Source organism: Cyclopterus lumpus, chromosome 24, assembly GCF_009769545.1.
Source record: "Cyclopterus lumpus isolate fCycLum1 chromosome 24, fCycLum1.pri, whole genome shotgun sequence".
Lineage (NCBI taxonomy): Eukaryota > Metazoa > Chordata > Actinopteri > Perciformes > Cyclopteridae > Cyclopterus > Cyclopterus lumpus.
In genome coordinates, this window is record NC_046989.1 from 834,469 (window position 1) to 860,422 (window position 25,954).

At 43.4% G+C, this 25,954-nt stretch overlaps 1 protein-coding gene across 3 annotated transcripts; it reads right to left on the minus strand.

Moving 5' to 3' along the window:
* On the minus strand, positions 1-24,400 carry LOC117727116. 3 transcript variants are annotated; one of them, XM_034527189.1, is made up of 11 exons: positions 24,249-24,400; positions 18,419-18,523; positions 17,267-17,371; positions 15,471-15,575; positions 14,706-14,810; positions 7,719-10,379; positions 7,061-7,234; positions 5,587-5,763; positions 3,054-3,227; positions 2,169-2,342; positions 1-1,477 (listed from the first exon to the last, which is right to left on the minus strand). In XM_034527189.1, exons 2-11 carry the CDS (start codon positions 18,484-18,486, stop codon positions 1,468-1,470), a joined length of 3,753 nt encoding a protein of 1,250 aa, XP_034383080.1. In that variant the 5' UTR covers positions 18,487-18,523; positions 24,249-24,400; the 3' UTR covers positions 1-1,467. The 3 variants fall into 3 exon arrangements, with proteins under 3 accessions (XP_034383080.1, XP_034383079.1, XP_034383081.1); XM_034527188.1 differs by lacking the exon at positions 24,249-24,400 and adding an exon at positions 22,869-22,997; XM_034527190.1 differs by lacking the exons at positions 18,419-18,523; positions 24,249-24,400 and adding an exon at positions 22,869-22,997.
* Positions 24,401-25,954: the final 1,554 nt, after the last annotated feature.

Below are 25,954 nucleotides of genomic sequence, written 5' to 3' on the forward strand. Positions count from 1 at the left end.
TATGGTCCCAAGAGACTTTATTTTCAGTTTACATGTGTTACATATGCCTACCACTTCTTTGTTTCATACATGTAGGTCAAACGTAGTGCTGGGGCTCCTTAAATGTATATTTTTAGGGGGCGCTATTGAGCCGAATTGCCATTTTGAAGCATTAAAGTCATATCAGGTAACTACATCTTGCACTTTAAATGTGTGTGCTAAGTTAAGCTACAATTCGAATGTTTAGTCCCTCCAAAGCCCTTTCGTTGTTTAATAGGTTGCCACGGCAACAGTGTTACACAAAACAAAATGCTTTGTGTGCTGGTATCATGAAAGTCCTACGTTTGTGTGGAACACATTTGATGTTGATCTGATTTACCTACTAAGAGGAGCTAGCCAAAGTATAGAACATTTTACTTCCTGTTACCAGTAGGTGGCGCTACAACTATAATTACAAAATTAGAGAGCACATGTCTTCAGGCCTGGAGTCTCATCGCACATGTGGAATCATGTGACATCTGGGATGGATCTGATGATGTGGAGTCGAGTTACATCGGTGTATTCGGTCACGGTGAAGGATCAGACTTCTCCGATGCTCCAACTCGCCGCCCTTCAACGAGTCCATACGACCTTCACAGCGAAGCATCATCAAGGTCTGAAGTCTATTCTGACACATTCTGAGAGGGATCGGATTAATCTGTGAGGAGAAGGGTTTAAGAGTAGAAAACATGTAACCTACTGTTGCCACTAGGTGGCGCTATGACTAGACATGTGGATGTCTTCAGGGTCAGTGTGTCATGACATATGAGTAATATGGAGCAGATTACATAATGTATGGCCGAGTTAAAACAAGTTACATTTTCATGGCGAATGGTGTTTCTTTGCCGTTGCTCAGAACGCACATAGTTTAATATTCTTTTAATCTTTTGATAAGTTTTCACACTCAAGATCACACTGCCCGACTTTGGAATGAATCGGGTTTAATCTCTAGGAGGAAGTCGTTCTTTTACAACTCCCCAAGACGTGAAAAAAGGCAAAGAATGCAGATATTGAGCGGTTGATTGCAGCGCCCCCTCATGTTTAAATATTATGAAGAAATTAGTGTGCGTTTAGGGATGTGGATATAGGATAGCAATCTGGTGAAGATAGCCCGAGTGATTTGGAAGTTATGTGTCTTTAGATATTAGGCCACACCCCTTAGAAGTTCATTGGTCCATATCCTCTAAAAACAATGAGATGCAAAAACGTGTTTTTTTTACAAAATTCAAGATGGCTGAAAATCTGAATAGGAGCATTTCATTGCCCTTTTTGTCAAATTTAACAACTTTTGGTAAAGCCCCCAAAACACACTCATTGCTAGAAAATAATAATAATAATTCCTCGAAATACGAAGTCGTCACGAGGACCCTAACAATACAGAATCTAAATGACCCGGCATCTTCCTCATGACTGGTCCCACAGAGAATGCTCACTAGCATCTCCAGCTGATCACTTCCACCTGAGGAGAGAAGAAGACAACAGAGATGGATCAGTGTCTCCAGAGACTCCCTTCTAGGGGCCTCCAGTCTGTGCTTCCTCTCAGCTCTCAAGTTAAACTCCACTTTAACATGAACAAAGCAGCACTAGTGGTTATTTCAGCTGTGACTGATGATTGGCTACATGGCGGTAAGCCCCTCCCCCTTCCTCAAACAAAAATAATCCGGCGATCAAACTCCCACGATGTTCAAATTGTGTTTGCGTTTGGTGTGAACACAGCATTAAGGTTCATCACATTTCATCTATTTTTAAATATTTCATGACAAACATGTAAATATGGAGTCTGTTCTAAAAATATTAGGACACAACTAAAGTCAAATGGACAGAAACACAAGATGTGAAAGGTGCCACATGTTCCTACAAAGACTGAGCACAGGTTCTTGGTTACTAAATGTAATGCTGGTTCTATGAAGTGAGAGCCAGTGGTGTGCAGGCTTCAGTCAGACTGATCTGAGATCTTTAACGGAGATGATCAATAGTTTGATGAATGAGGACCGCTGTCTCTAAACACCTCGTGATGCCGTCAGCTGGGATCCAGCTTCACTTCCTCACTTCTGGCTCATCTGATTGGCCGACTGCTCTCTTTGTCGTCCAATCCAGAGTCAGCTTGACTGAGGAAATACTGGATCAGTGTTTAGTTCAATTCTACCCACCTCAGAGTCTCCAGTCTACAACGTGGACTCTCCAGAAAACCACTCAGCAGCTTCACTCCTGAATCCTGCAGCTGGTTTCCTCTCAGATCCAGTTGTCTCAGACTGGAGGGGTTTGACTTCAGAGCTGATCCCAGAGAAGAACAGCCTTCCTCTGTCAAGCTGCAGTCTTTCAGTCTGCATAGAGAATACATGATGTGACTTTAGAAGACAATGTTCTGCTTGAAATGATTTAATGTAAGGATAACATGTACAAGAATAAAAGAGAACTACTGGGAAATACTCCTCTGGTTGTATAGAAGTCTATGCTTCATGTATTAAAGCTGCATTCTCTCTCCTCACCACCAGGGGGTGACTCCTCTGGTTGTATAGAAGTCTATGCTTCATGTATTAAAGCTGCATTCTCTCTCCTCACCACCAGGGGGCGACTCCTCTGGTTGTATAGAAGTCTATGCTTCATGTATTAAAGCTGCATTCTCTCTCCTGACCACCAGGGGGCGACTCCTCTGGTTGTATAGAAGTCTATGCTTCATGTATTAAAGCTGCATTCTCTCTCCTGACCACCAGGGGGCGGCGACTCTGGTTGTATAGAAGTCTATGCTTCATGTGTTAAAGCTGCATTCTCTCTCCTGACCACCAGGGGGCGACTCCTCTGGTTGTATAGAAGTCTATGCTTCATCTGTTAAAGCTGCAATCTCTCTCCTGACCACCAGGGGGCGACTCCTCTGGTTGTATAGAAGTCTATATAAATGACTCTACTTCTCTTGATGTATTCCCTCAGTAAACATTGTAAACATTAGTTTTTGGTCTCAATCTCTAGTTTCAAGTCTTCTTCAATACAGCGTGATGTTCATTTAGTAAATTATGGACAGAAAAAAGGTGTCTGACCTCAGAGTCTCCAGACTACAATGTGGACTCTCCAGAAAACCACTCAGCAGCTTCACTCCTGAATCCTGCAGCTGGTTTCCTCTCAGATCCAGTTCTCTCAGACTGGAGGGGTTTGACTTCAGAGCTGATCCCAGAGAAGAACAGCCTTCAACTGTCAAGCTGCAGTAACTCAATCTGCATCAAGAAGGAACGAAGACAGAAACAATGTGTTCATAATCAATCAGATGTGATCAGGTTTGAAAGGTTTCCTGCAGCTGGTAGCAGACGGCCGGAGGATTCATGCCTTCAGATATAATATTAACGTTTGTGACGTTTATTAACGTATTGATCAGTATTGATACAGATACTACAGCGCAGATCAGACAATCATTTTAAAAAAGTTATCAAATAAAACAGGACAGCAACACTTTAGCCTCCAGTGGTTTAGATATCATTTAGTTTGTAGAACTAATATAAATAGTTCTCAACACCCAAATGATCTCAAACATTTCATTGAGATAGACGTTATCATTTTTAACATGTTCGGATGGAAGATTGAAATTTAAAAAGCGCAACAGCCCTGAAGCATATCTGTGTTAGAAAGCTCTTTGTGACCTCTCTGTGGTGGTTTTGTGTCTCTTTACAGTCATTGTAGTCATTAGGTTTGTCTTTGTAGTTGTTAAATGTCTTATTGTGTTGTGTCTTCGTAGTCTTTCTTCAGTCTCTTTATAGTCTTTTTGTGTATCTTTGTGTCTTTTTGAGTGAAATTCTGTAGGCGAAGGACGGGGGGTGACCCTTTGACCCCTGTCCCTTTGACCCCTGTCCCTTTGTCCTCTGACCCTTTGACCCCTGTCCCTTTGACCCCTGTCCCTTTGGCCTCTGACCCTTGGTCCCCTGACCCTTTGACCCCTGTCCCTTTGTCCTCTGACCCTTTGACCCCTGTCCCTTTGACCTCTGACCCTTTGACCCCTGTCCCTTTGGCCCCTGTCCCTTTGGCCTCTGACCCTTTGACCCCTGTCCCTTTGACCCCTGTCCCTTTGGCCTCTGACCCTTTGACCCCTGTCCCTTTGTCCTCTGACCCTTTGACCCCTGTCCCTTTGACCCCTGTCCCTTTGGCCTCTGACCCTTTGACCCCTGTCCCTTTGGCCTCTGACCCTTTGACCCCTGTCCCTTTGGCCTCTGACCCTTGGTCCCCTGACCCTTTGGCCCCTGTCCCTTTGGCCTCTGACCCTTTGACCCCTGTCCCTTTGACCCCTGTCCCTTTGGCCTCTGACCCTTGGTCCCCTGACCCTTTGACCCCTGTCCCTTTGGCCTCTGACCCTTGGTCCCCTGACCCTTTGAGCCCTGTCCCTTTGGCCTCTGACCCTTGGTCCCCTGACCCTTTGACCCCTGTCCCTTTGGCCTCTGACCCTTGGTTCCCTGACCCTTTGACCCCTGTCCCTTTGGCCTCTGACCCTTGGTCCCCTGTCCCTTTGGCCTCTGACCCTTTGACCCCTGTCCCTTTGGCCCCTGTCCCTTGGTCCCCTGTCCCTTTGGCCTCTGACCCTTGGTCCCCTGACCCTTTGACCCCTGTCCCTTTGGCCCCTGTCCCTTGGTTCCCTGACCCTTTGGCCCCTGACCCTCGGAACCCCTGACCCTTTGGCTCCTGACACTTTGGCCCCAGACCCTTTGACCCCCTGACCCTTAACCCCCTGACCCTTTGGCCCCAAACTCTTGGTCCCTTGACTCTTGGTCCCCTGACCATTTGACCCCCTGCCCCTTTGGACCCTGACCCTTTGACCCCTGTCCCTTTGGTCCCCTGTCCCTTTGGCCCCTGACCCTTGGAACCCCTGTCCCTTTGGCCCCTGACCCTTGGAACCCCTGACCCTTTGGCCCCTGACTCTTTGGCCCCTGTCCCTTGGTCCCCTGACCCTTGGTCCCCTGACTCTTTGGCCCCTGACCCTTGGTCCCCTGGCTCTTTGACCCATGACCCTTTGGTCCCCTGACCCTTGGTCCCCTGACCCTTTGGCCCCTGACCCTTGGTCCCCTGGCTCTTTGACCCATGACCCTTTGGTCCCCTGACCCTTGGTCCCCTGACCCTTTGGCCCCTGACCCTTGGTCCCCTGGCTCTTTGACCCCTGACCCTTTGGTCCCCTGACCCTTGGTCCCCTGACCCTTTGGCCCCTGACCCTTGGTCCCCTGGCTCTTTGACCCCTGACCCTTTGGCCCCTGACCCTTGGTCCCCTGGCTCTTTGACCCCTGACCCTTTGGCCCCTGACCCTTTGGGCCCTGGCTCTTTGGTCCCCTGTCTCTTTGACCCCTGACCCCTTTGATCCCTGACCTTTGACCCCTGGCTCTGACCCAGTAGCCCTGTTCAGTAGTCCACCAGCAGCATGAATCCACACCAGTTGTACATTTCATGATTGTAGAGGATGACATGCAGACAACGAGGCAGCTGATGTGAAGTGGAACATATGACCAGGAAATGTAACACGTGATGATCAATACGTAGACCAATCAGATAGTTATTGATTAAACATGAAGGTGCTACACTAGCAGCAGACAGTGAACCCACCTCAGAGTCTCCAGTCTACAATGTGGACTCTCCAGAAAACCACTCAGCAGCTTCACTCCTGAATCCTGCAGCTTGTGGTTGAAGCTCAGATCCAGTTCTCTCAGACTGGAGGGGTTTGACTTCAGAGCTGATCCCAGAGAAGAACAGCCTTCAACTGTCAAGCTGCAGTAACTCAATCTGAAGAAAAGGAATATGGGTTGTATATAAGAATCGATTTACACAACAGTCTATGTTTGCCTCATCAATGAGGACTTCCCTTTTGAGGAATTACTATGTGAATCATCATAATCATGCCGACGTCACGGCAACATTCATTCACCTATTCATGTCGACACAGATTAATAACATGCTGCTGATCTCAGTCAAGTCGGGTTTTAGACGATGAAAATCAGACATGTTGGGATTCATCTTGTACTTGTTACCTTTATTCAACATATAACCAGCAGGTGTCATTTATTTAATTCAAATCTCCCAATATGTAAGCAGTATCAGTACTGAACGGTAATGTACCTTCTGATCACAATCAGCTTGGTTTTAAGTGTGTGTTCACATACAGAGAATCTGACTGGTTGACAGGCAGAACAATCAACATCCAGTTTATATGGCAGGAAACTAAAATAATTGTAAAAGAAGTTGGGTATGTACATAACTTTTTCTTTGAGGTAGATTCAAAATTCAAAATACAAAGACTAACTAAGACTAGGGTATTCTCTCTGTGTCCCTCAGGGATGTAGATGCTCTAAAACCAGAAAGGTTAGGTCATTTAACCTCTGGGGCGACTGTGGCTCATTGTGGATCGGTGGTTCGATCCCCGGCTCCGGTAGTTCATGTCGATGTGCCCTTGAGCAACACACTTAACCCTACATGTCTCCTGTAGCTGTTCTACAGTGTGTTAGTTACTGCTGATGGACAGGTGGAGCCTTAGCTCCTCCCATCAGGGTGTGAATGTTAGTTACTGCTGATGGACAGGTGGAGCCTTAGCTCCTCCCATCAGTGTGTGAATGTTAGTTACTCCTGATGGACAGGTGGAGCCTTAGCTCCTCCCATCAGGGTGTGAATGTTAGTTACTGCTGATGGACAGGTGGAGCCTTAGCTCCTCCCATCAGGGTGTGAATGTTAGTTACTGCTGATGGACAGGTGGAGCCTTAGCTCCTCCCATCAGGGTGTGAATGTTAGTTACTGCTGATGGACAGGTGGAGCCTTAGCTCCTCCCATCAGGGTGTGAATGTTAGTTACTGCTGATGGACAGGTGGAGCCTTAGCTCCTCCCATCAGGGTGTGAATGTTAGTTACTGCTGATGGACAGGTGGAGCCTTAGCTCCTCCCATCAGGGTGTGAATGTTAGTTACTGCTGATGGACAGGTGGAACCTTAGCTCCTCCCATCAGGGTGTGAATGTTAGTTACTGCTGATGGACAGGTGGAGCCTTAGCTCCTCCCATCAGTTAAGGATGTATACACACATGTATGAGCTGACCTCAGAGTCTCCAGTCTACAGTTTGGACTCTCCAGTCCAGCAGACAGCAGCTTCACTCCTAAGTCCTGCAGGCTGTTGTTGCTCATGTCCAGTTCTTTTAGATGGGAGGGATTGAACTTCAGAGCTGAGGCCACAACTTCACAGTGAGTGTCTGAAAGTCCACAGCTTTGAAGTCTGGGAGAAAAGATAAATGTATAATCTGTTATCTTGTAAGTCTAATCATTATGAAAATGAACCAAAAGACAACTTCTGTTATGGACAAACATACTGTAAGAATCACTGGTATCAATATAACCATCAACGTAGGCTGCTTTTTAATGGTCCTGACTGCTTTAAACACAATAAACAATGCATTTTAATGATGATTAAATCACATCTAGTGGTTCTAAAGGGTGTTTAATTAATAGTAGTTTTTAAAATAATCATTCATTCAGTTCAGCCTTCATACCTATAAATCCGTAGGCTCAGTGCAATTTATGGACATCAGAATTTAAATTCTTTTAACTGCATGACCACCAGCTGGTTCGGCCTGGAATGGATCAACTGTTGCCGCTGGCCAGTTCGTCCCTCTTTCTTTGAGTTGAAAGTGCGTTGATGTTTGAGGAACTCAACTATTACCCTACATTATCATTTTGTCAATAACAATGCATGCACTTACCGAGCCTTTCTGCAGTTCCTCACAGCTGGAATCAGTCTCAGTCGTCCCTCCTCTGATGTGTTGTACTTCCTCAGGTCCAACTCACCCAGGACCCCCTCTGACATCTGCAGCATGTGGGCCAGAGCTGAGCAGTGGATCTCGGAGAGTTCCTTGTTGGATTTGCTCCCTGACTTCAGGAACTCCTGGATCTCTTGATGCACTGAGTGGTCATTCATCTCCATCAGACAGTGGAAGATGTTGATGCTTCTGTCAGGAGAGATCTGGTCCATGCTCTTCTTCTTCAGGTTGTTGATGGCTCTCTGGATGGTTTCTGGACGGTTGTCTGTCTGACCCAGCAGGCCTCCTAAGAGTCTCTGGTTGGACTTTAGAGAGAGGCCATGAAGGAAGCGGACTAACAGGTCCAAGTGGCCATTTTTACTTTTCATGGATTTTTCCATGGCTCTCGTCAACAAGTCATCCAGAGATGAGATTGTGTCATAGTTAACCGAAACACCCTGATCATCCTGATCATCTTGATCATCTTGATCATCTTGATCATCCTGATCATCCTGATCATCTTGATCATCCTGATCATCTTGATCATCTTGATCATCTTGATCATCCTGATCATCCTGATCATCAGAATCATCTTGATCATCTTGATCATCCTGATCATCAGAATCATCTTGATCATCCTGATCATCAGAATCATCTTGATCATCAGAATCATCTTGATCATCAGAATCATCTTGATCATCCTGATCATCTTGATCATCAGAATCATCTTGATCATCTTGATCATCAGAATCATCTTGATCATCAGAATCATCTTGATCATCTTGATCATCAGAATCATCTTGATCATCAGAATCATCTTGATCATCTTGATCATCAGAATCATCTTGATCATCTTGATCATCTTGATCATCCTGATCATCAGAATCATCTTGATCATCTTGATCATCTTGATCATCTTGATCAATGTTATCATATAGATCATCAAAATCATCTTGATCATATCGATCATCCTGATCATCTTGATCAATGTTATCATATAGATCATCAAAATCATCTTGATCATATCGATCATCCTGATCATCTTGGTCATAATTATGATCATCAGGAGACTGAGAGCTTTTCAGGGGTGGGTTGCTCACTTTCCTCCCCAGAAAAGCCTCCAGTACCTCTGTCTTCCTGTGTGTGAAACAGTGGAACATGTAGACGGCAGCCAGGAACTCTTGAACACTCAGGTGAACAAAGCAGTAGACAGTTTTACCAAAGATCACACTCTCTCCTCTGAAGATCTCTGTACAGACTCCTGAGAACACTGAGGCCTCTGTGACATCTAGACCACACTGCTCCAGGTCTTCTTGGTAGAACATGATGTTTCCTTTCTCCAGATGTTCAAACGCGAGCCTCCCCAGCTTCAGGAGAACTTCCCCGTCAGCCTCCATCAGCTCCTGAGGACTCGTCTCGTGTCCCTCATGATACTTCTGCTTCTTCTTCTTTGTCTGGACCAGCAGGAAGTGTGAGTACATGTCGGTCAGGGTCTTGGGCAGCTGTCCTCCCTGGCCTGTAGTCCACATGTGGTCCAGCACTGTGGCAGTGATCCAGCAGAAGACTGGGATCAGACACATGATGTGGAGGCTCCTGGATGTCTTGATGTGTGAGATGATGGTGCTGCACAGCTCTGCATCACTGAATCTCCTCCTGAAGTACTCGTCCTTCTGCGGGTCGGTGAAGCCTCGTACTTCTGTTAGCCTGTCAACACGAGTAGGAGGGATCTGATTGGCTGCTGCAGGTCTGGAAGTTATCCAGACGAGAGCCGAGGGAAGCAGGTTCCCCTCGATGAGGTTCGTCAGCAGCACGTTGACCGATGCCTCCTGGGTGACATCACACACAACCTCATTGTTGATGAAATCCAAAGCCAGTCTGCTTTCATCCAGACCATCAAAGATGAACAGAACCTTCCAGCCAGAGAGCTCCTCTGCTGGGACCTTCTGCAATGTTGGATGGAACACATGGAGCAGCTTGAGAAGACTGTACTGCTCATCTTTGATCAGGTTCAGCTCCCTGAACGAAAGCACAACCACCAGACCCACATCCTGGTTCTCCAAACCCTCGGCCCAGTCCAGAGTGAACTTCTGCACCGAGAAGGTTTTTCCAACGCCAGCGACGCCGTTGGTCAGAACCACCCTGATGGTCCGCTGGTCAGCTGAGGCTTTGAAGATGTCGTGGCACTTGATGGGAGTGTCCTGGAGGGTGTTCTTCTTGGAAGCCGACTCGAGCTGCCTCACCTCGTGTTGGGTATTGACCTCTTCACTCTGTCCCTCTGTGATGTAGAGCTCCGTGTAGATGCTGTTGAGGAGGTTTCCACTTCCTGTTTCACCGATTCCTTCAGTCACACGTTCACATCTCTTCTTCAGACTGATCTTGTGTTCATCTAAAACCTCCTGCAGTCTGCTGGTCTGACCAGCTGTCTGTAGTCCAGCTCTTGTTCTGGATCTTTTTCCACACTGGAGACAAGAAGAGTCTCCCGATGTACCAGATTGGTCACAGTGTGAGGTGATGCACTGTGTGTGTCCACAGATGGTAGAGACTGGATCCTTCAGGACGTCCTGACACAAAGCACAGCAGGACGGCTGCTCCACCAAAGTAACACAAGTCCTCTTGGTTTTATTTCTGTGGAAATAAACACAGTACATTAGTGGTGAACAACTAACAACTCACAAGTTGCATGCAGCTCTTCTACTACATTATATTTATATCTACATATATTGTGGCAAACCACGGCAAAAGCCGAGCAGACAGAGCACAGGGGGCGGATCCCCAAGCTCAGGTTGGGGAAGGTGATGGAGGGCGTGTACTTCCCAGTACAGGTGCTGCAGCCAATCGGCACGTGGCAGTGGTCACACCTGCAGCCCACCAGTGATTAGAGGGAGCAGATCTTCTCTGCACTGGGAAGCAGCAGGAGAGACAGACAGGAGGCAAGGAGGATCTCCTCAGACAGGAGGTAACCAAGCCCACTCACCTCTCTCCTCCTCCCACTCAGGACCAAGGAACCGGCTCACACCAGACCTGAGACCGAAGGCCAAAGACCCGACTGGGAGGAATCTTTTGTTGACGTTTGACCCCCATCCCCCTTTCCCCTATCCCATTTATTAAAGGACACTTTTTGTTACTCTGACACTGTCTCTGAAGCTCCTGATTTTGTTCTGAACCTTGCCATCCAGGCCCCCGGGGTGCCACAGTATACAGATATAGATATGTGTGTGGCTCTTGTAATCACATCCAGATGTCTGTTAATTCACTTTCAAATCAAAAAAGATGTTTGACACCGAAAATGTAAACAATCGTCTAAAATGAGAGACAATCTCTTGAATAAAAGGACTAAAACCACACAAAAACTCACATATCTTCTATCTAAAGTTTACTACCATGATGTTTGCAAAGCTCGCAGCAGAACTCAGTCCATGATCGGTCCTAGAACTACCCGTCACCAGGTAAGACTGGAGATGATCAACATATCTATTTGTAGCACAAGCTACAGCCATGACATGTACCCACCCCAGCAAAAGCAACCAAACAGGAAGAGGCGACGCATTAAACCCTGGGGACATCATGGGCTAAGGGCAGCAAGGGAGGGTGGCCTAGACCTGGGCACAAGCATGAAACAAGGCAACACCATCTCAGAGATGCGGGGAGGAGGCAACAAGGTAGGCAAAAGATGTGTCAATGGATGGTAGGGAGTTGGGCCATGCCCCTTTGGAGGTGTTAAGGAGACTTAAAGAGGGTGGTGCCCAATTGATAACCAAGAAGATGCCATGGCTCACTTGACCACCAAATTGAGTCTGAGCATGGTGAAGGTGTGGAACTTAAGGGATACCTTCCTGACAAGAAGCAGTTGATGCCCTGTTGACTGTAGTTTGGGGATCTTTTGGACATGCGGCGTCAATTGGACAAACTCAAGCTGCATCGACATGTTAAGCTTAAGTCTTAAGTTAAGCTTAAGTCTGAACTTGTACAAAGATGATTCACATTCTGCGTAACTAGTTAGAAATCCACAGAAATGTTTCTAGAACATTTTCTGCTAATATTGGTGCTACTTCTGATATTGCAACTCTTTTTCTATGAATATTTTCAGTCATAGATCATCTATGTTCTAATGTTGTTATGTACAAATTAAACCTATTGCACTTATTTCCATCCAGGGAGAGGATCCCTCCTTATCAGCTTTCTTCCATTCTTTCTTTAGTAACGGGCAAAACTTGCAGTCTATATTTTTCGGAAGCAGCCGTTTAATTAATTGTTAAGTTGACCTTCTGTATTGCTTTTTATCTGCTTACTGAAATAATCTCAGCAAAGAGGTTTAAAAGTTTGACCAGAAACCTTGTGTGACTTCATTCTTCATTAGAACCGTCATCTCAACGTAGTGGACGTCAACGACCATGAGATGAACTGCAGGACACCGGTAGTCCTTCTTTAATGTTCTCTATACTATAGTGTATCTTTAATCTACAGTGTTTCTTGACGGTTCTCTACAGTGTTTCTTCTCTGTTCTATACAGTGTTTCCTCACGGTTCTCTACAGTGTTTCTTCTCTGTTCTCTACAATGGTTCTTCTCTGTTCTCTACAGTGTTTCTTCACTTCTCTAAAGTGTTTCTTCTCTGTTCTATACAGTGTTTCTTCACTGTTCTCTACAGTGTTTCTTCTCTGTTCTCTACAGTGTTTCTTCTCAGTTCTCTACAGGGTTTCCTCACTGTTCTCCACAGTGGTTCTTCTATGTTCTCTACAGTGGTTCTTCTATGTTCTATACAGTGTTTCATTACGGTTCTCTACAGTGTTTCTTCACTGTTCTCTACAGTGTTTCTTCTCTGTTCTCTACAGTGTTTCTTCTCTGTTCTCTACAGGATTTCCTCACTGTTCTCCACAGTGGTTCTTCTCTGTTCTCTACAGTGTTTCCTCACGGTTCTCTACAGTGTTTCTTCTCTGTTCTCTACAATGTTTCCTCACTGTTCTCTACAGTGTTTCATCTCTGTTCTCTACAGTGTTTCTTCACTGTTCTCTACAATGTTTCTTCTCTTTGCTCTACAGTGTTTCTGCAGTGTTCTCTACAGTGGTTCTTCGCTGTTCTATACAGTGGTTCTTCTCTGTTCTATACAGTGTTTCTTCACTGTTCTCTAGATTGTTTCTTCACGGCTCTCTAGAGTGTTTCTTCATTGTTCACTAGAGTGTTTCTTCATTGTTCTATACAGTGTTTCTTCACTGTTCTCTACAGTGTTTCATCACGGCTCTCTAGAGTGTTTCTTCATTGTTCTCTAGAGTGTTTCTTCATTGTTCTCTAGATTGTTTCTTCACGGCTCTCTAGAGTGTTTCTTCATTGTTCTCTAGAGTGTTTCTTCATTGTTCTATACAGTGTTTTTGCACTGTTCTCTACAGTGGTTCTTCTCTGTTCTCTACAATGTTTCTTCACGGCTCTCTAGAGTGTTTCTTCATTGTTCTCTAGATTGTTTCTTCACGGCTCTCTAGAGTGTTTCTTCAGTGTTCTCTAGAGTGTTTCTTTACGGCTCTCTAGAGTGTTTCTTTATTGTTCTCTAGAGTAGTTCTTCGCTGTTCTCTACAGCTTATCTTTACTGTTCTATATAACTCATCTTTACTGTTCTATATAGCTCATCTTTAAGGTTCTCTAGAGCTCATCTTTCCTGTTCTCTATAGCTCATCTTTACTGTTCTCTAGAACTCATCTTTCCTGTTCTCTAGAGCTAGTCATTCCTGTCCTCTAGAGCTCATCTTTACTGTTCTCTAGAACTAATCTTTCCTGTTCTCTAGAGCTCATATTTCCTGTTCTCTAGAGCTCATCTTTACTGTTCTCTAGAGCTCATCTTTAAGGTTCTCTAGAACTCATCTTTCCTGTTCTCTAGAGTTAATCTTTACTGTTCTCTAGAACTAATCTTTCCTGTTCTCTAGAGCTCATCTTTCTTGTTCTCTATAGCTCATATTTAAGGTTCTCTAGAGCTCATCTTTACTGTTCTCTACAGTGTTTCTTCACTGTTCTCTAGAACTTATCTTTCCTGTTCTCTAGAGTTCATCTTTCCTGTTCTCTACAGCTCATCTTTACTGTTCTCTAGAACTTATCTTTCCTGTTCTCTATAGCTCATTTTTCCTGTTCTCTAGAGCTCATCTTTACTGTTCTCTAGAGCTCATCTTTAAGGTTCTCTAGAACTCATCTTTCCTGTTCTCTACAGCTCATCTTTCCTGTTCTCTACAGCTCATCTTTCCTGTTCTCTACAGCTCATCTTTACTGTTCTCTACAGCTCATCTTTCCTGTTCTCTAGAGTTCATCTTTCCTGTTCTCTAGAACTTATCTTTCCTGTTCTCTAGAGCTCATCTTTACTGTTCTCTAGAACTCATTTTTCCTGATTTCTATAGCTCATCCTTCCTGTTCTCTAGAACTAATCTTTCTTGTTCTCTACAGCTCATCTTTCCTGTTCTCTAGAGCTCATCTTTACTGTTCTCTAGAGCTCATCTTTAAGGTTCTCTAGAACTCATCTTTCCTGTTCTCTATAGCTCATCTTTCCTGTTCTCTACAGCTCATCTTTCCTGTTCTCTACAGCTCATCTTTCCTGTTCTCTACAGCTCATCTTTACTGTTCTCTACAGCTCATCTTTCCTGTTCTCTAGAACTTATCTTTCCTGTTCTCTAGAGTTCATCCTTCCTGTTCTCTAGAACTTATCTTTCCTGTTCTCTAGAGCTCATCTTTACTGTTCTCTATAGCTCATATTTAAGGTTCTCTAGAGCTCATCTTTACTATTCTCTACAGTGGTTCTTCGCGGTTCTCTACAGTGGTTCTTCTCTGTTCTCTACAGTGGTTCTTCGTGGTTCTCTACATTGTTTCCTCACTGTTCTTTACAGTGTTTCTTCTCTGTTCTCTACAGTGTTTCCTCACTGTTCTCTACAGTGGTTCTTCGTGGTTCTCTTCAGGTCAGTTCACAGTAGAAGAGTCTCTTACTGTGTGTCTGAGGGTCCAGGTTCCTTACTGAAGTATGGAGGATCATCTTTGGAGAAGTCACTCTTCATGGACAGACAGCTGGGAGCTGGAGACTCTGCTCTCTGTCTGTGGAAACATTGACATTCATTTCAGCTTCTGGATATTCTGGACATTGTTTCTACAGATGGAAACACATAAGTGTGAGTGACGAGTTTCTGACAGGAAGATGATGTATTTATTACTGTTGTGTTCAGTGGTTCTCCTGTTCTCTACAGTGGTTCTTCACGGTTCTCTACAGTGTTTCTTCTCTGTTCTCTACAGTGTTTCCTCACTGTTCTTTACAGTGGTTCTTCGCGGTTCTCTACAGTGTTTCTTCACTGTTCTCTACAGTGGTTCTTCACGGTTCTCTACAGTGTTTCTTCTCTGTTCTCTACAGTGTTTCCTCACTGTTCTCTACAGTGGTTCTTCGCGGTTCTCTACAGTGTTTCTTCTCTGTTCTCTACAGTGGTTCTTCGTGGTTCTCTACATTGTTTCCTCACTGTTCTTTACAGTGGTTCTTCGCGGTTCTCTACAGTGTTTCCTCACTGTTCTCTACAGTGGTTCTTCGTGGTTCTCTACAGTGTTTCTTCACAGTTCTCTACAGTGTTTCCTCACTGTTCTCTACAGTGGTTCTTCACGGTTCTCTACAGTGTTTCTTCTCTGTTCTCTACAGTGTTTCCTCACTGTTCTCTACAGTGGTTCTTCGTGGTTCTCTTCAGGTCAGTTCACAGTAGAAGAGTCTCTTACTGTGTGTCTGAGGGTCCAGGTTCCTTACTGAAGTATGGAGGATCATCTTTGGAGAAGTCACTCTTCATGGACAGACAGCTGGGAGCTGGAGACTCTGCTCTCTGTCTGTGGAAACATTGACATTCATTTCAGCTTCTGGATATTCTGGACATTGTTTCTACAGATGGAAACACATAAGTGTGAGTGACAAGTTTCTGACAAGAAGATGATGTATTTATTACTGTTGTGTTCAGTGGTTCTCCTGTTCTCTAGAGCTCACCTTTCCTGTTCTCTATAGCTCATCTTTCCTGTTCTCTAGCTCATCTTTACTGTTCTCTAGAGCTCATCTTTACTGTTCTCTACAGCTCATCTTTACTGTTCTCTAGAGCTCATCTTTAAGGTTCTCTACAGCTCATCTTTCCTGTTCTCTAGAGCTCATCTTTACTGTTCTCTAGAGCTCATCTTTAAGGTTCTCTAGAACTCATCTTTCCTGTTCTCTAGAGTTAATCTTTCCTGTTCTCTAGAGCTCATCTTTCATGTTCTCTATAGCTCATATTTAAGGTTCTCTAGAGCTCATCTTTACTATTCTCTAGAACTCATCTTTCCTGTTCTCTAGAGCTCATATTTCATGTTCTCTATAGCTCATCTTTACTGTTCTCTAGAACTCATCTTTCCTGTTCTCTAGAACTCATCTTTAAGGTTCTCTATAACTCATCTTTCCTGTTCTCTACAGCTCATCTTTACTGTTCTCTAGAACTCATCTTTCCGGTTCTCTATAACTCATCTTTAAGGTTCTCTATAACTCATCTTTTCTGTTCTCTAGAACTCATTTTTCATGATTTCTATAGCTCATCTTTCCTGTTCTCAAGAACTTATCTTTCCTGTTCTCTAGAGCTCACCTTTCCTGTTCTCTATAGCTCATCTTTCCTGTTCTCTAGCTCATCTTTACTGTTCTCTAGAGCTCATTTTTACTGTTCTCTAGAGCTCATCTTTCCTGTTCTCTACAGCTCATCTTTACTGTTCTCGAGAACTCATCTTTCCTGTTCTCTAGAACTCATCTTTAAGGTTCTCTATAACTCATCCTTCCTGTTCTCTACAGCTCATCTTTACTGTTCTCTAGAACTCATCTTTCCTGTTCTCTAGAACTCATCTTTCCGGTTCTCTATAACTCATCTTTAAGGTTCTCTATAACTCATCTTTCCTGTTCTCTATAATTCATCTTTCCTGTTCTCTAGAACTCATTTTTCCTGATTTCTATAGCTCATCTTTACTGTTCTCTAGAACTCATCTTTCCTGTTCTCTATAAATCATCTTTCCTGTTCTCTAGAACTCATTTTTCATGATTTCTATAGCTCATCTTTCCTGTTCTCTAGAACTAATCTTTCCTGTTCTCTATAGCTCATATTTCCTGTTCTCTATAGCTCATATTTAAGGTTCTCTAGAGCTCATCTTTACTGTTCTATACAGTGTTTCTTCACTGTTCTCTACAGTAGTTCTTCACGGTTCTCTACAGTGTTTCTTCTCTGTTCTCTACAGTGTTTCTTCACTGTTCTCTACAGTGGTTCTTCACAGTTCTCTAGAGTGTTTCTTCTCTGTTCTCTACAGTGTTTCTTCACTGTTCTCTACAGTGGTTCTTCACGGTTCTCTACAGTGTTTCTTCTCTGTTCTCTACAGTGTTTCTTCACTGTTCTCTACAGTGGTTCTTTACGGTTCTCTACAGTGTTTCTTCTCTGTTCTCTACAGTGTTTCCTCACTGTTCTCTACAGTGGTTCTTCGTGGTTCTCTTCAGGTCAGTTCACAGTAGAAGAGTCTCTTACTGTGTGTCTGAGGGTCCAGGTTCCTTACTGAAGTATGGAGGATCATCTATGGAGAAGTCACTCTTCATGGACAGACAGCTGGGAGCTGGAGACTCTGCTCTCTGTCTGTGGAAACATTGACATTCATTTCAGCTTCTGGATATTCTGGACATTGTTTCTACAGATGGAAACACATAAGTGTGAGTGACGAGTTTCTGACAAGAAGATGATGTATTTATTACTGTTGTGTTCAGTGGTTCTCCTGTTCTCTAGAACTTATCTTTACTGTTCTCTAGAGCTCACCTTTCCTGTTCTCTAGCTCATCTTTACTGTTCTCTAGAGCTCATCTTTACTGTTCTCTAGAGCTCACCTTTCCTGTTCTCTATAGCTCATCTTTCCTGTTCTCTAGAGCTCACCTTTCCTGTTCTCTATAGCTCATCTTTCCTGTTCTCTATAACTCATCTTTCCTGTTCTCTAGAGCTCATCTTTCATGTTCTCTATAACTCATCTTTAAGGTTTTCTATAACTCATCTTTCCTGTTCTCCAGCTCATCTTTACTGTTCTCTAGAGCTCATCTTTACTGTTCTCTAGAACTTATCTTTCCTGTTCTCTATAGCTCATCTTTCCTGTTCTCTAGAGCTCATCTTTACTGTTCTCTAGAGCTCATCTTTAAGGTTCTCTAGAACTCATCTTTCCTGTTCTCTAGAGCTCATCTTTCATGTTCTCTATAGCTCATATTTAAGGTTCTCTAGAGCTCATCTTTACTATTCTCTAGAACTCATCTTTCCTGTTCTCTAGAGTTAATCTTTCCTGTTCTCTAGAGCTCATCTTTCATGTTCTCTATAGCTCATATTTAAGGTTTTCTAGAGTTAATCTTTACTGTTCTCTAGAACTAATCTTTCCTGTTCTCTAGAGCTCATCTTTCATGTTCTCTATAGCTCATATTTAAGGTTCTCTAGAGCTCATCTTTACTATTCTCTACAGTGGTTCTTCGCGGTTCTCTACAGTGTTTCTTCTCTGTTCTCTACAGTGGTTCTTCGTGGTTCTCTACATTGTTTCCTCACTGTTCTTTACAGTGGTTCTTCGCGGTTCTCTACAGTGTTTCCTCACTGTTCTCTACAGTGGTTCTTCGTGGTTCTCTTCAGGTCAGTTCACAGTAGAAGAGTCTCTTACTGTGTGTCTGAGGGTCCAGGTTCCTTACTGAAGTATGGAGGATCATCTTTGGAGAAGTCACTCTTCATGGACAGACAGCTGGGAGCTGGAGACTCTGCTCTCTGTCTGTGGAAACATTGACATTCATTTCAGCTTCTGGATATTCTGGACATTGTTTCTACAGATGGAAACACATAAGTGTGAGTGACGAGTTTCTGACAAGAAGATGATGTATTTATTACTGTTGTGTTCAGTGGTTCTCCTGTTCTCTAGAACTTATCTTTACTGTTCTCTAGAGCTCACCTTTCCTGTTCTCTAGCTCATCTTTACTGTTCTCTAGAGCTCATCTTTCCTGTTCTCTACAGCTCATCTTTACTGTTCTCTATAGCTCATCTTTCCTGTTCTCTAGCTCATCTTTACTGTTCTCTAGAGCACATCTTTACTGTTCTCTACAGCTCATCTTTCCTGTTCTCTAGAACTTATCTTTCCTGTTCTCTATAACTCATCTTTACTGTTCTCTAGAACTTATCTTTCCTGTTCTCTATAGCTCATCTTTCCTGTTCTCTAGAGCTCACCTTTCCTGTTCTCTATAGCTCATCTTTCCTGTTCTCTATAACTCATCTTTCCTGTTCTCTAGAGCTCATCTTTCATGTTCTCTATAACTCATCTTTAAGGTTTTCTATAACTCATCTTTCCTGTTCTCCAGCTCATCTTTACTGTTCTCTAGAGCTCATCTTTACTGTTCTCTAGAACTTATCTTTCCTGTTCTCTATAGCTCATCTTTCCTGTTCTCTAGAGCTCATCTTTACTGGTCTCTAGAGCTCATCTTTAAGGTTCTCTATAACTCATCTTTCCTGTTCTCTAGAGCTCATCTTTACTGTTCTCTAGAGCTCATCTTTAAGGTTCTCTAGAACTCATCTTTCCTGTTCTCTAGAGTTAATCTTTCCTGTTCTCTAGAGCTCATCTTTCATGTTCTCTATAGCTCATATTTAAGGTTCTCTAGAGCTCATCTTTACTATTCTCTAGAACTCATCTTTCCTGTTCTCTAGAGCTCATATTTCATGTTCTCTATAGCTCATCTTTACTGTTCTCTAGAACTCATCTTTCCTGTTCTCTAGAACTCATCTTTAAGGTTCTCTATAACTCATCTTTCCTGTTCTCTACAGCTCATCTTTACTGTTCTCTAGAACTCATCTTTCCTGTTCTCTAGAACTCATCTTTCCGGTTCTCTATAACTCATCTTTAAGGTTCTCTATAACTCATCTTTTCTGTTCTCTATAATTCATCTTTCCTGTTCTCTAGAACTCATTTTTCATGATTTCTATAGCTCATCTTTCCTGTTCTCAAGAACTTATCTTTCCTGTTCTCTAGAGCTCACCTTTCCTGTTCTCTATAGCTCATCTTTCCTGTTCTCTAGCTCATCTTTACTGTTCTCTAGAGCTCATTTTTACTGTTCTCTAGAGCTCATCTTTCCTGTTCTCTACAGCTCATCTTTCCTGTTCTCTAGAGCTCATCTTTACTGTTCTCTAGAACTTATCTTTCCTGTTCTCTAGAGTTAATCTTTCCTGTTCTCTAGAGCTCATCTTTCATGTTCTCTATAGCTCATCTTTCCTGTTCTCTAGCTTATCTTTACTGTTCTCTAGAGCTCATCTGTACTGTTCTCTAGAACTTATCTTTCCTGTTCTCTATAGCTCATCTTTCCTGTTCTCTAGAGCTCATCTTTACTGTTCTCTAGAGCTCATCTTTCCTGTTCTCTACAGCTCATCTTTCCTGTTCTCTAGAACTTATCTTTCCTGTTCTCTAGAGCTCATCTTTACTGTTCTCTAGAACTCATTTTTCCTGATTTCTATAGCTCATCTTTCCTGTTCTCTACAGCTCATCTTTCCTGTTCTCTAGAGCTCATCTTTCATGTTCTCTATAACTCATCTTTAAGGTTTTCTATAACTCATCTTTCCTGTTCTCCAGCTCATCTTTACTGTTCTCTAGAGCTCATCTTTACTGTTCTCTAGAACTTATCTTTCCTGTTCTCTATAGCTCATCTTTCCTGTTCTCTAGAGCTCATCTTTACTGGTCTCTAGAGCTCATCTTTAAGGTTCTCTATAACTCATCTTTCCTGTTCTCTAGAGCTCATCTTTACTGTTCTCTAGAGCTCATCTTTAAGGTTCTCTAGAACTCATCTTTCCTGTTCTCTAGAGTTAATCTTTCCTGTTCTCTAGAGCTCATCTTTCATGTTCTCTATAGCTCATATTTAAGGTTCTCTAGAGCTCATCTTTACTATTCTCTAGAACTCATCTTTCCTGTTCTCTAGAGCTCATATTTCATGTTCTCTATAGCTCATCTTTACTGTTCTCTAGAACTCATCTTTCCTGTTCTCTAGAACTCATCTTTCCTGTTCTCTAGAACTCATCTTTAAGGTTCTCTATAACTCATCTTTCCTGTTCTCTACAGCTCATCTTTACTGTTCTCTAGAACTCATCTTTCCTGTTCTCTAGAACTCATCTTTCCGGTTCTCTATAACTCATCTTTAAGGTTCTCTATAACTCATGTTTTCTGTTCTCTATAATTCATCTTTCCTGTTCTCTAGAACTCATTTTTCATGATTTCTATAGCTCATCTTTCCTGTTCTCAAGAACTTATCTTTCCTGTTCTCTAGAGCTCACCTTTCCTGTTCTCTATAGCTCATCTTTCCTGTTCTCTAGCTCATCTTTACTGTTCTCTAGAGCTCATTTTTACTGTTCTCTAGAGCTCATCTTTCCTGTTCTCTACAGCTCATCTTTCCTGTTCTCTAGAGCTCATCTTTACTGTTCTCTAGAACTTATCTTTCCTGTTCTCTAGAGTTAATCTTTCCTGTTCTCTAGAGCTCATCTTTCATGTTCTCTATAGCTCATCTTTCCTGTTCTCTAGCTTATCTTTACTGTTCTCTAGAGCTCATCTGTACTGTTCTCTAGAACTTATCTTTCCTGTTCTCTATAGCTCATCTTTCCTGTTCTCTAGAGCTCATCTTTCATGTTCTCTATAACTCATCTTTAAGGTTTTCTATAACTCATCTTTCCTGTTCTCCAGCTCATCTTTACTGTTCTCTAGAGCTCATCTTTACTGTTCTCTAGAACTTATCTTTCCTGTTCTCTATAGCTCATCTTTCCTGTTCTCTAGAGCTCATCTTTACTGTTCTCTAGAGCTCATCTTTACTGTTCTCTAGAGCTCATCTTTACTGTTCTCTAGAGCTCATCTTTAAGGTTCTCTATAACTCATCTTTCCTGTTCTCTAGAGCTCATCTTTACTGTTCTCTAGAGCTCATCTTTAAGGTTCTCTAGAACTCATCTTTCCTGTTCTCTAGAGTTAATCTTTCCTGTTCTCTAGAGCTCATCTTTCATGTTCTCTATAGCTCATATTTAAGGTTCTCTAGAGCTCATCTTTACTATTCTCTAGAACTCATCTTTCCTGTTCTCTAGAGCTCATATTTCATGTTCTCTATAGCTCATCTTTACTGTTCTCTAGAACTCATCTTTCCTGTTCTCTAGAACTCATCTTTCCTGTTCTCTAGAACTCATCTTTAAGGTTCTCTATAACTCATCTTTCCTGTTCTCTACAGCTCATCTTTACTGTTCTCTAGAACTCATCTTTCCTGTTCTCTAGAACTCATCTTTCCGGTTCTCTATAACTCATCTTTAAGGTTCTCTATAACTCATCTTTTCTGTTCTCTATAATTCATCTTTCCTGTTCTCTAGAACTCATTTTTCATGATTTCTATAGCTCATCTTTCCTGTTCTCAAGAACTTATCTTTCCTGTTCTCTAGAGCTCACCTTTCCTGTTCTCTATAGCTCATCTTTCCTGTTCTCTAGCTCATCTTTACTGTTCTCTAGAGCTCATTTTTACTGTTCTCTAGAGCTCATCTTTCCTGTTCTCTACAGCTCATCTTTCCTGTTCTCTAGAGCTCATCTTTACTGTTCTCTAGAACTTATCTTTCCTGTTCTCTAGAGTTAATCTTTCCTGTTCTCTAGAGCTCATCTTTCATGTTCTCTATAGCTCATCTTTCCTGTTCTCTAGCTTATCTTTACTGTTCTCTAGAGCTCATCTGTACTGTTCTCTAGAACTTATCTTTCCTGTTCTCTATAGCTCATCTTTCCTGTTCTCTAGAGCTCATCTTTACTGTTCTCTAGAGCTCATCTTTCCTGTTCTCTACAGCTCATCTTTCCTGTTCTCTAGAACTTATCTTTCCTGTTCTCTAGAGCTCATCTTTACTGTTCTCTAGAACTCATTTGTCCTGATTTCTATAGCTCATCTTTCCTGTTCTCTACAGCTCATCTTTACTGTTCTCTAGCGCTCATCTTTCCTTATGAATGTTTCCTTATTGGACTCAGCAGATGAACTCTTCACATAAACTTGAACATGAAGCGAATGAACTAAACAAACCTCATAGAACTTATAGAACTGTACAGACATCATGAAACACCTGAATCCGTCTCTTACTGTGTGTGTGGGGGTCCAGACTTGTGACTGGAGCCAGGAGGATTCCCTTTGGACGGAATCTCCTCTTCCTTCTCTTCCTCCTCTCCCTCCTCTTCCTCCTCTCCCTCCTCTTCCTCCTCTCCCCCCTCTCCCCCCTCTTCCTCCTCTTCCTCCTCTCCCTCCTCTCCCTCCTCTTCCTTCTCTTCCTCCTCTCCCCCCTCTTCCTCCTCTCCCTCCTCTCCCTCCTCTTCCTCCTCTTCCTCCTCTTCCTTCTCTCCCTCCTCTCCCTCCTCTTCCTCCTCTTCCTTCTCTTCCTCCTCTCCCTCCTCTCCCTCCTCTTCCTCCTCTTCCTTCTTTTCCTCCTCTCCCCCCTCTTCCTCCTCTTCCTCCTCTCCCTCCTCTCCCTCCTCTTCCTCCTCTCCCTCCTCTTCCTCCTCTCCCCCCTCTCCCTCCTCTTCCTCCTCTCCCTCCTCTTCCTCCTCTTCCTCCTCTTCCTTCTCTTCCTCCTCTTCCTCCTCTTCCTTCTCTTCCTCCTCTCCCTCCTCTCCCTCCTCTCCCTCCTCTTCCTCCTCTTCCTCCTCTTCCTTCTCTTCCTCCTCTCCCTCCTCTTCCTCCTCTTCCTCCTCTTCCTTCTCTTCCTCCTCTCCCTCCTCTCCCTCCTCTTCCTCCTCTTCCTCCTCTTCCTTCTCTTCCTCCTCTCCCTCCTCTTCCTCCTCTCCCTCCTCTCCCTCCTCTCCCTCCTCTTCCTTCTCTTCCTCCTCTTCCTCCTCTTCCTTCTCTCCCTCCTCTCCCTCCTCTTCCTCCTCTTCCTCCTCTTCCTTCTCTTCCTCCTCTCCCTCCTCTTCCTTCTCTTCCTCCTCTTCCTCCTCTTCCTCCTCTTCCTTCTCTTCCTCCAGAGTGCTCATCTTCTCGGTCTGAGGTGAACCAGTAACACGAGCTGCATCGGATCATAAAGAATCAAAAAGGAGCAAAGAAAACTTTTAGACCCCCAAATCATTTCAACGTTCTGGAGAGCAAACCAGCCAAAACAGTAAATGTTGTACTTTTACTTAGTTATAATAATTTATAGTGTTTGTTCTTCAAATGATGAGTCAATATAAGATACTTTATTGATAGTGCTAATGTGTGATAATGAGCTCAGAGGAAGTTAAACAGCTCATAATTCATCTCTAATATCTATTTAAATGTTATATTCATTCTAGAACCGTAAGGGGGTCAGTCCGGATCCCGCACCCACAAAGACCCGATCCACAGAGTCCAGCTCTTACATAACGATAATAACTTTATGCCACAGAAACACATGATGACGTCACGTTGGGCTACAATAAAACGGACGAATGAACAATTCATCAACAATAAAAGTAATAAAAGTAATAAAAGTAATCATGAGAACGGACTCGCCTCAGACGTCCTGCTCCTCCTGCTGCCGTCGAACATCTAAAATGGAGTCCGGGCGGACTTTACTTTCACTTTCACAAGACTGTACCTGTGCGTGGGGGGCGTCTGTGTGGGTGCGTGTGCGTGCGTGTTGAGTGTGTATGCGTGTTGCGTGCGTGTGTATGCGTGTGTATGCGCGTTGTGTGCGTGTTGCGTGCATGTGTGTGCGTGTTGTGTGCGTGTTGTGTGCGTGTTGTGTGTGTGCGTGTTGCGTGTGTATGCGCGTTGTGTGCGTGTGTGTGCGTGCGCGTTGTGTGCGTGTGTATGCGTGTGTATGCGCGTTGTGTGCGTGTTGCGTGCATGTGTGTGCGTGTTGTGTGCGTGTTGTGTGTGTGCGTGTTGTGTGTGTTCGTGTTGTGTGCGTGTTGTGTGCGTGTTGTGTGTGTGCGTGTTGCGTGTGTATGCGCGTTGTGTGCGTGCGCGTTGTGTGCGTGTGTATGCGTGTGTATGCGCGTTGTGTGCGTGTGTGTGCGTGTGTATGTGCGTTGTGTGCGTGTGTATGCGTGTGTATGCGTGTGTATGCATGTTGTGTGCGTGTGTATGCGTGTGTATGTGCGTTGTGTGCGTGTGTATGCGTGTGTATGCGTGTGTATGCATGTTGTGTGCGTGTGTATGCGTGTGTATGTGCGTTGTGTGCGTGTGTATGCGTGTGTATGCGTGTTGTGTGCGTGTGTATGCGTGTGTATGTGCGTTGTGTGCGTGTGTATGCGTGTGTATGCGTGTTGTGTGCGTGTGTATGCGCGTTGTGTGCGTGTGTGTGCGTGTGTATGTGCGTTGTGTGCGTGCGCGTTGTGTGCGTGCGCGTTGTGTGCGTGATCTCCTACTAAAAGTAACATGCGTGTGTTTTCTGACCAAAGCCAGCCTCTCTGACTTTTCAAAATAAACTTCCGTCTTCACAGGTTTAAGATTTATTTATTTGTTCGTTCTTTTTGAAACATAAGTTTTTATTCTGTGGGATATTTACAAATGACAGCGCATCACTTCCTGTGTGGAAGACAAAGATTCACAATGCAGGTTTCATTCTGTTAGTTCTCAGCATTCTTTTCATTATTCATTATTATCTTATTTTGTGAAAACAATGTATAGAATATGTCAACTCTCATATGATTTGATCCTTAAAGTTGAGAACTATTAGAGTGACATTAATCATAGTCAATTGTAATATGATTTGTGCTTTTGGTCATGGTGCATGTGGTGGTTTTACTGGTTTTAAGTTGAGACTGGGTTCATCTGGACCCAGAGGATCCAGATGAACCCAGTCGTTTCTCCAGATGTTGGATCTTGGACTCCTTAAAGTTAAAATAAAGACTTCACCTGCTCCGAGTCCCTTTCTCTAATGTTCTCTATAGTGTTCCTTTAATGTTCTCTAGTGTTCCTTTAATGTTCTCTAGTGTTTCTCTAATGTTCTCTAGTGTTCCTTTAATGTTCTCTAGTGTTTCTCTAATGTTCTCTAGTTTTTCTTTAGCACTTTGTAGTTTAACGTTATTGAAGAAATTGTACTTTCTTGATTCTTGTTGTTCTGAGTTTGGACTCATGGTTTTATGCACTTATTGTAAGTCGCTTTGGATAAAAGCGTCAGCTAAATGACATGTAATGTAATGTAATGTAATGTAAAGTAATGTAATGTAATGTAAAGTAATGTAATGTAAAGTAATGTAATGTAATGTAAA

Bases quoted from the DNA above. Each gene is read 5' to 3' on its own strand.
- LOC117727116 (XM_034527189.1), bottom strand. From the start codon at position 18,486: ATGAAGAGTGACTTCTCCAAAGATGATCCTCCATACTTCAGTAAGGAA. The intron at 14,811-15,470 runs GTAAGAGACTCT...ATGTTTCCACAG, and splicing joins CCTGGACCCTCAGACACACA to ACAGAGAGCAGAGTCTCCAG. The intron at 5,764-7,060 runs GTCAGCTCATAC...CCTTTTCTTCAG, and splicing joins TGTAGACTGGAGACTCTGAG to ATTGAGTTACTGCAGCTTGA.